General features: G+C 40.8%; 1 protein-coding gene across 1 annotated transcript in view; it reads left to right on the forward strand.

Annotated features, from left to right (window-relative positions):
* The window catches only part of GCNT1 (glucosaminyl (N-acetyl) transferase 1, core 2), a 27,668-nt gene that overhangs the window by 16,312 nt on the left and 1,074 nt on the right, over positions 1 to 10,282 (forward strand). The window contains 2 exon segments of the mRNA XM_006769014.2: positions 7,295 to 7,440; positions 9,261 to 10,282. The exon segment at positions 9,261 to 10,282 is cut by the window's right edge and continues 18 nt beyond it. Coding sequence (XP_006769077.1) covers positions 9,410 to 10,282 — 873 coding nt within the window. The 5' untranslated portion in view covers positions 7,295 to 7,440; positions 9,261 to 9,409.

The raw sequence follows: 10,282 nt of genomic DNA on the forward strand, positions 1-10,282 counted from the left end.
GCTGGTGGCTGGGGACCCAGGTAAGAACAAGTTAGGATTTTTTTTTTTTTTGAAGTTAGGAGGTCTATTTTTTTGAAGTTAGGAGAGCCTTTTTCCAGAATGAAACATCTGAAATCTCCAACCAGATCTAGACTAACTGATGCACACTTGCATCACTTGTTACGACTAGCAGTGACAAATATGGACCGGACATTGACCATCTCATTAGCCAAAAGCAGGCCCATAGTTCCCAATGAAATACTGGTAAGTTTGTTGATTTAACGTTACTTGTTCTTCATTTTAAATATTGTATTTGTTCCCGTTTTGTTTTTTTACTTCAAAATAAGATATGTGCAGTGTGCATAGGAATTTGTTCATAGTTTTTTTTTAAAACTATAGTCCAGCCCTCCAACGGTTGAGGGACAGTGAACTGGCCCCCTGTTTAAAAAGTTTGAGGACCCCTGTTCTAGACCTTAGGCCTTACTAGGCTTTGGAGCTGCTGTTCGTTTTCTTGGAATGCTGCCCAGAGGCTGTCTTGTAAAGGAGCTAGTCTAGTCTACTGGAGGATGAGGGGCATCCCAGCTGACATTCAGTACCAGGTGTAGACGAGCCATATTGAACCCTCCAATCTAGACGGTCCTCCATCTGAATGCAGCTGCCTAGGTGAGCCCAAGTGAAACCAGAAATACTGCCCAACCAACTCTAACAGTAATGAGAAATAGCCCTGGCTGGTGTGGTTCAGTCGGTTGAACATCATCTCATGCACCAAAAGGCTGCCTGTTTGATTCCTGGTCAGGGCACATGCCCAGGGACTGGGGCTGCAATTAGAGTGCATGTGCGGTGAGAAATAAGTCACTAAGGATTGTGGTTGATTGCATAGAAATAGTTAACTGATACCCTCCCTAGTTTTATGTGTGAGTATTTTTCTGTTTGTTTCCATCTCTTTTGGGTCATGAGCTAATTCTTGGATAGCTGGCAGTTCTCTATTTTCTGAGGCATAAGCCTGGGAAGAATAGGCCTGCCTGCCAATATTCTGGAACAAGTAAGTTTGACTTAATTCCCTGGTTTTCAGGTCTGTACTCCTGCTCTCAACTGTGCCTTGTGCCTTCCAGGTTGGATGTCCTCTGTTTTACATTTTCCAGTCTTCTGCTGGGGCCAGGAAGGACATTTAACTGGTTTTGATGAATAGGGGAGGGGCCTGGGAGTTCTAACTGCCTCTTAAATAGAACTTTTAACCAGTCATTAGTTTTTAACGCCACTTTACTGCTGCTTCCAGAGGAATTGTGCTGCCAACTTCAGAGCCTTTGGAGGAGGGTGGTGATTGTTGTTGGGGAGGAGGGGGTGGAAGCTATAATTTGGGTTTGTGCTTTTGTGCTCTAAATTGTAAAGCTGTCCCTGCTTTAGGATTTGGCTTTATGAGGTCGCCAAGCCAGTGACCATTCACCCTTCTTGCTTTCAAAATTTTGATGTAATTTCCTCGATTATATTCTTTGTGTTTGAGGGGCTTGGGCTTTTTTAAAAAAAATCACTTAATCATTTCATCTTTAAACAGATCCCACTCTCTAAATAGGCTACTCCTTGCTGCAAGTGTAGAGAACCAGACATTCAAAGGGAGAGAGGACAAATGTTTAGTTTTTAGCAGAGGAACATGGAAAGAGACTTATTCATTCAACAATTATCTGTGCCACATTCTGTGCCTGGCTCTGGGATGTGAGGGTCTGAAGAAGGGAGACATGGTTAGGGCCACCCTCTCCCTTCATCACACCATCTAGCTTTAGCTGTAATACCTGATTTCATGGAGAAAGTCCCCTTTTTGTGCTGGCTATAGAAGACCTCTTATTGCCAATATGTCCTTGGCTGGAGCCCAAGAAAACTCTGGAATGAATTTGAGGACATAATGGCCTAAACTGTGAAGCCTGGTATTTTTAACCATGGTGCTCAGTTATGAGGAACCCAGGGCTTTTCCTGGCCAGTCCAGAGGGGCCGGCATGGTTGGGGTCTTGGTTTGTTTCAGTGGGAGACCTCAGACATGTCAGGCAGTTCACCACAGGGAGTCACCAAGGGCCGCACACACTATCCTCCTGGCATGGCAACCCAGTGGATGGGAACAGAGACCAAGTACACCCAGTCGAGGTGAGGCCACGGAGGCCCAGATGGTGGAAAGACCACCCTGAATAGCAAGGGGTTGTTTTGGTATCTGAGCTGCTCCCTGCTCTCTCCCTTGGTCTGTTTTGGGTGGCATTTGGGCACCTAACCTGAGTCAGGATCCTCTGAGGTATTTGCATGGCTTTGGCATCAAGCACAGTACGTGGGTATTTTGCTCCAGTCACAGCAGCCTCTGGGCCACAGAACAATAGTCCTTGGAGAGTCAGTGAAATTGAGCCCTGGAAGCGTGTTCAGTGGGACTAACGGCCAACTGACCTAACTTAAACCACGCTTCCTGCTGCATCAGGGCAATGGGTCGTGGACCTGATGTAACCATCCACCTTTGTCTATGCATTCCTGTGCAGACACATGGATGTGTACGTATATGTGTGTGCACATCCCTATGTACTTTTTAAAGAAAGAATACTTCTACTTTTCTTTTAAAAAAAGGGAATTAGGCAATTGGTGGAGAAAATTATTCTTCTCTAATACCTTTGTTTGGACTTAAACCAGAATAACTTTGATGGGAGTTGTTGAGAAGAGTTTATTATTTTGAATTCTACCCCTTTCCTTACAGTTGACAGTATATCTGCCAGCTTTAACTTTCATAAAGGTTAAAGCTAATCTGCGCAGAGCCCTTCCTATCTTGCTTCTTGTCTAGAAGCTCAGGTATAATGAGAGGCTGAACAGGAAAATCCTGACTGATTGTTCTTAGAGATATGTATGTGTGTATGTGTAGTCCTCTAAATATGTTAAATTCCTCTCTTCAGGTTCTGAATATGTTATGTCATACTAACATATAACAAAATATATATTATTCCCTCCTGCCTCCCTCTTCCTGCTTTTTATTATTAAAAAAGGAATTATGAAAAATATAGCCCGAGCCACATGTAGCTCATTTCTTTCATTTTCTTCTCTGTATGGTGATATTTCTCTAAATTAAACTAGTAAGTGTGTGACTGTGATGAATATCGTCTTTTAGAATTGGTTCATTTTAAAATATAGAGATGTACTAATCATGTAGATTTTAATTTTGAAAACCTCTATAGCTTTCAGTTTTTTACATTGTAAGGTCTTCTAATGTTTCTTACGTATTCCAAGCTGAAATCTAGATTTGATCATCAGTGGTTCGTGAACTTCTCTTACACATATCTCATATGCAGATCTCTGTGAAAACAATCCTGTACTGACTTGTACTGTTTTCCCCCACTTTGTTTTTTCTGTCTGATCCTCGCCATTTTGAGCTGTTGAAGACGGGAGGTGGTGAAATAAACTTATAAAGAGGACTTTCCCTTGAAGCAGCAATTCAAAACATCCCCATGCCCAATTTTGTGATGCAAAGTATACAACCCTTTTCTTTCCACACCCATCTTTCCCATTACTCTGTGCCCTAATATGGTTTATGAATCTTGATGGAAAAGGCAGTATTTACATGATTAAGATTGATACTCACTCTAGCCAGTTTAGCTTAGTGGATAGAGCATTGGCCTGCAGATTGAAGGGTCCTGGGTTCGTTTCCGGTCAAGGGCACTTACTTAGGTTGCAGGCTCTATCCCTGGCCCTGGTTGGGGCACGCGTGGGAGGCAACCAATCGATGTGTCCCTCTCACATCAGTGTTTCTTTCTCTCTGCCTTTCTACTTCCCTTCCACTCTCTCTAAAAAAAACCCACAAAAACAAAAAAACACAATGGAAAAATATTCTTGGGTAAGGATTAACAAGAACAACAAGAAGACATGTTCTTCAGAGCTAAGCCACGGAGTATAATGTGCGTGTTATATGCATATAATAAATCTTAGTTTCTCTCATAATCATAACTAGGATTTACTAATATAGAAAGTAACACCTTAGCCATTTCAAACCATAAAATTTTAGATCAGGAAAAGACCGTAGATTTTTTTGGAGTCAATAGTTATCTCCGCAACCCCCTTCATTTGCTTTGTTTCCAATGTATTTATTACAAACTCACCCCCCAAACTCTGCCAGCTGTTTAAATCAGTGCTTCATGTTTATCCACGTCAGTTTCATCTTCTTGGAGATACTGCTCCCAGGGCCTTCTGATCTGCTCCAGCCTGCAGTGGTTGTCTGATGGCCTGCCACAGCCTAGGACGCTCCTTTACCATCACCCTGGGGTTTCCTTTTCTTTTTCTTATGGTAGATAACCTTTCTGATTCTAGTATTTTCCCCCTTCTTGATTTATACTTTAGTTTTGATGGAGCTCATGCTCCAGTATCTTCGTGAGAAAGGGTGCATAAAGTGAAATATTTTGAGACCTTGCCTGTCTTAAAATGTTTTTACTTAACCCTAAATTTATTTAGTAGTTATATGGTTCTAAGAATTCTTATCTGGAATTCAATTGCCTTCAGCACTTTGAAGGCATTGATCCATTATCTGGCTTCTGTGGTTGACTTTTATGAAACATGAAGACATTTTCTGCATCAAATCCTTTTTATATGGTTTATTTCCCCCCCATCCCCCTGGAAACCTAATTGAGCCACACCAGCCCGGCTCTTTTCTCATCTGAGAATATTATTAGTTTTCTTTTTCCTGTGCACGGTCTGTTTCCTTTGAACATTTTTGGAGAATTCCTAACGTAAGCAACATATTTAAGTCTCGACCTTGTTGGATTCCCTAGTAAATAGATTTCTGTGTTGGCTTGACTGCCTAAGTTCTAGGGGCTGATAGCTGGAAATAGGGAATGAGATTTCAATAGTCATTGTCTTTTTGTCCTTGGGTTCGCTTAGTTCCACTGTTTCCTGATTGGGAACCCTGCTTTCCATTATGCTTGCTGTGCCCCAGCCTGGAGAACCTCTGCAGAAGCTAAATGCTGGGTCTCTGTCAGGTTTTGTGGGAGACACCCAGTTGTTTTCTAAACAGCTGCTAGTCAATACACACACACACACACACACACACACACACACACACACACACACACACACACACCCCACCCCACAACACTCCCAATCCCCACTGGTAGGTATCTGTGCCAACATTTCCCTGAACCTTTTGAAGATCCTGTAGCATAAACAGAGCTGGTTCTTTCTTTCCTTACTGTTAAGCCTGGGATTCTCAGGTCTGTTTAATCAGTTGCCTTTCATCCATCTGCTTCTCAGATTTTACTTGCTGCCTCTTCTCTCACTTTTCCGAGGTCATTTTGTCTGTCCTCCCACTCCAGTGAGTACTCAACTGCACCGTAAGGCTGACTGACTGGAGCTGTCCACTTTATATTTGAACGCTTCTAGTGACTGTAGTTACCTCAGGTGCATTTGATACTTTTCTTCTCGTCCCCTTCCTGGACTAGCTTTCCTTGTTACTAGCGTTATAAAAAAGCACTTTATTTTCAGTAGTTATAGAACTTAGTATTCTTGTGCTGCTTGGTTTTAATTTCAAAAAGCCACGAATTAAGAACCATTGCCTTTAGGTACTGGTTTCCCTTCTTTTCTTTGGTGAAATTATTTTCTTCCGCCATTTCTTCTTGGGTTGTGTTTTTCTACTTAAAAAATACTCATGGCAGGATTCACAAGGAAGTCTTCTCTTTCAGGAGAGGCATGGGTGTTCTAGTGCAGGATTTTCTCCAGGGCACTCACCAAGACAGTTGCCAAGTCCTGAAGTAGACTGTTAGTGAGGAAGACTTGGTGTGTGTATTTTTCTTACTCTTTCAGAATTCATGAGCTTTTGTATTTAGAGTGGTTCTTATTCTTCAGTCATTGGCCTCATTGACTATTCTCACCCCATATTCTTCAAGGGATCTATGTTCTTTATGAAATCAATGTGAGAGAGAAACATCAATCGGTTGCCTCCTGCACACACCCTGACTGGGGATTGAGCCCTCAATCTGGGCATGTGCCCTGACTGGGAATTGGTACATGGGATGACACTTAACCAACTGAGCCACATCAGCCAGGGCCAGTTATTGTACTTACAATTCCATATTTCTATTGGTCCTTTTTTAAAAAATAATTTCTATCTTTTTATTGATATTCTCAATTTGGTTAAATATTATTCTCATACTTTTAGTTTAGTTTAGTTTTGTTTTTTTAATTCTCTGAACATATTTATAATAGCCAACTTAAAGTCTTTCCTCTGCCCAACTTCTGGGCTTTCTCAGGGACAGGTTTTATTACTGCTGTTTTCTTGTGTGGCCAGAATTTATGTTTCTTTCTTTTTTTAAATATATTTTTATTGATTTCAGAGAGAAAGGGAGAGGGAAAGATAGAAACATCAATAATGAGAGAGAATCATTGACTGCCTCCTGCACTCCCCCTACTGGGGATTGAGCTCACAATCCAGGCATGTGCCATTGACTGGAATCGAACCTGGGACCCTTCAGTCTGCAAGCCGACACCCTATCCACTGAGCCAAAACAGCTAGGGCTCATGTTTCTTTATGTGCCTTGTAATTTTTGTTGTTGAACGTAGACATTTTATAATGTGTCAACTCTGGAAATCAGACCTCTACCCCTGCTCTACCTGGGGTTTGGTGTTGTTGCCGTTTGTTTAGTGGCTCTCCTGAGTTAATTTTCTAAACTTATATTCTTTGTTGTGTGAGGCCACTTAAGTCTCTGTTCAGTTAGCTTAGAGGTCTCCTAATGATTAGACAGAGATTTCTTCAAATGCCTTGAACCAATAAGGAGCAGGACTTGCTTAAAGGAATAATTTGTTTAGGAATCTGAAGTTTTAATGGTTGAGATGGTTATGTATTTTACCAAGATTTCCCAGGGCTTGCTTTCTAGTAGAGGATTGGAGTAGGGTGGTAGACAAGATAGTTGGAAGAAGATGAGGAAATCAGCTAATTCAATTTCAGGACTAACTTTAATGAGTCAGTGAGCATTGGGCACCTTCACAGTAGGGATAGGATATGTTGGATTTTCCAATCATATTGGACCATCAAACTATTCCTTGAGACACACTTTGGGACATACTACTAGAGTTTTCATTGAAAGTACTTGAACTAAATTGTGGGGTGTTTTCAAACCTTTAGCAAGCCACAAACATAGCACTGGAAAAATAAGACTAGAGAGAAGGAAATGTTAAAATGAGAAGTCAGCCAGCCATAATTTTGAAGGGGAAAAATAGTGACTTTGTAGAATTAGTTCATCAGCATGCTTCCTGAGTGTCTGTATACTTATGTGTGCATTACATCCCTTCACACTTTTCCCTTTTCGTTTCACAGATTTTTTTAAAGCCTCACGGGACATAACCATTGCTGGATGCCTGGTAGAATTAAGAAACTTGACTGCATGAGAGGCACTCTACATGTGCGAGAATGTTACCTGACTCAAAGAACTAAATGAGTCACACTTTCCTTAATTATAAATGGTAAAAAAGAAAAAAATATATATAAGCACTTATTTTAACATTATACTAATAATTGTCAATTATTTATTTTTATTTGTATGATTAATATTCACAATTTATTTCCTTATTAAGTATTTAAAAGTACTAGTGCCAATTCTAGTGTTGAAAATAAGTTTTAAAATCTCTATAAATCTGATATGGAGGTACTTGATGGTATTTGGTTTTGTTAGAACAGTAGCACTTAGTTATAGAATGAATTGCCAGGTTATAAAACTGATTCTTTACAATAAAACAATATTTAAATATTTGTAAACATTTTATATAATTAAAGGTGAGTTAGGCCTGGCCAGGTAGCTGCTCAGTTGGTTAGAACAGCTGTGGGCAAACTACAGCCTGCGGGCCGGATCCGGCCCGTTTGAAATGAATAAAACTAAAAAAAAAAAAAGACCGTACCCTTTTATGTAATGATGTTTACTTTGAATTTATATTAGTTCACACAAACGCTCCATCCATGCTTTTGTTCCGGCCCTCCGGTCCAGTTTAAGAACCCATGGTGGCCCTCGAGTCAAAAAGTTTGCCCACCCCTGGGTTAGAAGGTCTTCCTGATACGCCAGGGTTGCGAGTTTGATCTCTGGTCAGGCCACATGTAAGAATCAACAGTAAATGCACAACCAACTAGAACAACAAATCAATGTGTTTTGTTTTTTTCTGTCTCTCACTCCCTTTCTCCTTCTCTCTCTCAAATCAATTTTTTAAAAAAGTGAGTCGGGTTCCTGGAATTTGAATAGAGACATAAATTTTGTCCTAAATTACAATTTGTGTGCCACTTTTATTCTCTGAAAGTCTTAATTATTATAACCTGTTATAATCAATGCAAGAAATGCAAACCTGCCTGTCCGTTTTGAATTGGTGAGTGTTTTCTTCCTTTGATGCCGGGCGTAGAACTGAACTAAATGAGGTCAATCCAGAACAGTTCCAAATGTGGCCTGGTTTTAGCTGAGCTCTTCTGGTCCAGTTTGAAAATTCCATTGACAAGCTTTTCCTTCAAAGTTTCCTTAGAAGTTACAGCCATTTTTGAACATCTCCTAAGTGCATCCCCAATCCTAAATTGGAGAAGAGCTGAATGGGTCTGATCTCTTCAAATATTTGGGCCTGTTGATGTCAACTGATGGGCATTAATGGACCTGTCAGTAAGAACCCAGATTAGTAATAATTTCAAGGTAAGGGGTGCTAATTAGAACTGGCACAGGATCAAAAACCCACCAGCTATGGAGAGTTCAGTACGTATAGCCTAGGTCAGTGACGGCGAACCTATGACACTCGTGTCAGAGGTGACATGCGAACTCATTTTTTTGGTTTATTTTTCTTAAATGGCATTTAAATATATAAAATAAATATCAAAAATATGTCTTTGTTTTACTATGGTTGCAAATATCAAAAAATTTCTATATGTGACTCAGCACCAGAGTTAAGTTAGGGTTTTTCCACTGAGCCAAACCGGTTAAGGCGAGTTAGGGTTTTTCAAAATGCTGACATGCCGAGCTCAAAAGGTTCGCCATCACTGGCCTAGGTCTTCAACTGTGTTCTACACTTTAGAGGTAAAATGCTTATTGTAAGATATTTTAGCACATCCTTATACTCGGGGGTTTTTGTTTGTTTTTTTAAAACAATGTGGCATTAATACAAGGGACTGTGGGTTTCTATTACAATACCCCTTTTCCTTTGCTTGACTCACTGTTTTTATTTTAAAAACATGACCTCATAGCAAAGAGGATAGTTTTGAGCCTGAGGAGATGTCATGGAAGACTGTACTTATAGGTATCCTTTCTGTTTTCTTCTAGTTCTTGCTCTTTTCCACTTAAAGACGCCTTCGCACTTGTGATAAATGCAAACCGAAAGCTCACCAGGCTGCGGCAGAGATAAAACCATTGCTGCTGGAAACCTGGAAGACTGCCCTTAGAAAAAGGAAAGTCCCCGATTGTTGTTGGAAATGCTAAGGAAGTTCCTGAGGAGGAGACTTTTTTCTTATCCCACTAAATACTACTTCTTGTTTCTAGTTTTTTCCCTCGTCGCCTTCTCTGTTTTAAGAATTTATCAAAAGCCCGAATTTCTGAGCATTGAACATTTGGATCTAGTTGGAGAGAATCCTAATAGTAATATCAACTGCACCAAAGTTTTACAGGGTGATGTGGCCGAAATCGAAAAGGTAAAGCTGGAGATTCTGACAGTGCAGTTTGGAAGGCGCCCTCGATGGACAACCCATGACTATATAAACATGACTAGCGATTGCACTTCTTTCATCAAGAGACGCAAATACATTGTAGAACCTCTTAGCAGAGAAGAGGCAGAGTTTCCAATAGCATACTCCATAGTGGTTCATCACAAAATTGAAATGTTTGACAGGCTCCTGAGGGCCATCTACATGCCTCAGAATTTCTATTGTATTCATGTGGACAAGAAATCGGAGGATTCCTTCCTGGCCGCGGTGACTGGTATTGCATCCTGTTTCAGTAACGTCTTTGTGGCCAGTCAGCTGGAGACTGTGGTGTACGCATCGTGGAGTCGGGTCCAGGCCGACCTCAACTGTATGCGGGACCTCCACAAAAGAAACGCAGGCTGGAAGTACCTGATCAACCTTTGCGGCATGGATTTTCCTATTAAAACCAACCTGGAAATTGTCAGGAAGCTCAAGTCACTAATGGGAGAAAACAACCTAGAGACGGAGAGAATGCCATCCCATAAAAAAGAAAGGTGGAAAAAGCACTATGTAGTGGTGGATGGAAAGCTGACAAATACGGGGACTGACAAAGTGCAACCTCCTCTTGAAACGCCTCTGTTTTCGGGCAGCGCTTATTTCGTGGTC

This window comes from Myotis davidii, unplaced genomic scaffold (genome assembly GCF_000327345.1).
Source record: "Myotis davidii unplaced genomic scaffold, ASM32734v1 scaffold98, whole genome shotgun sequence".
Classification (NCBI taxonomy): Eukaryota; Metazoa; Chordata; class Mammalia; order Chiroptera; family Vespertilionidae; genus Myotis; species Myotis davidii.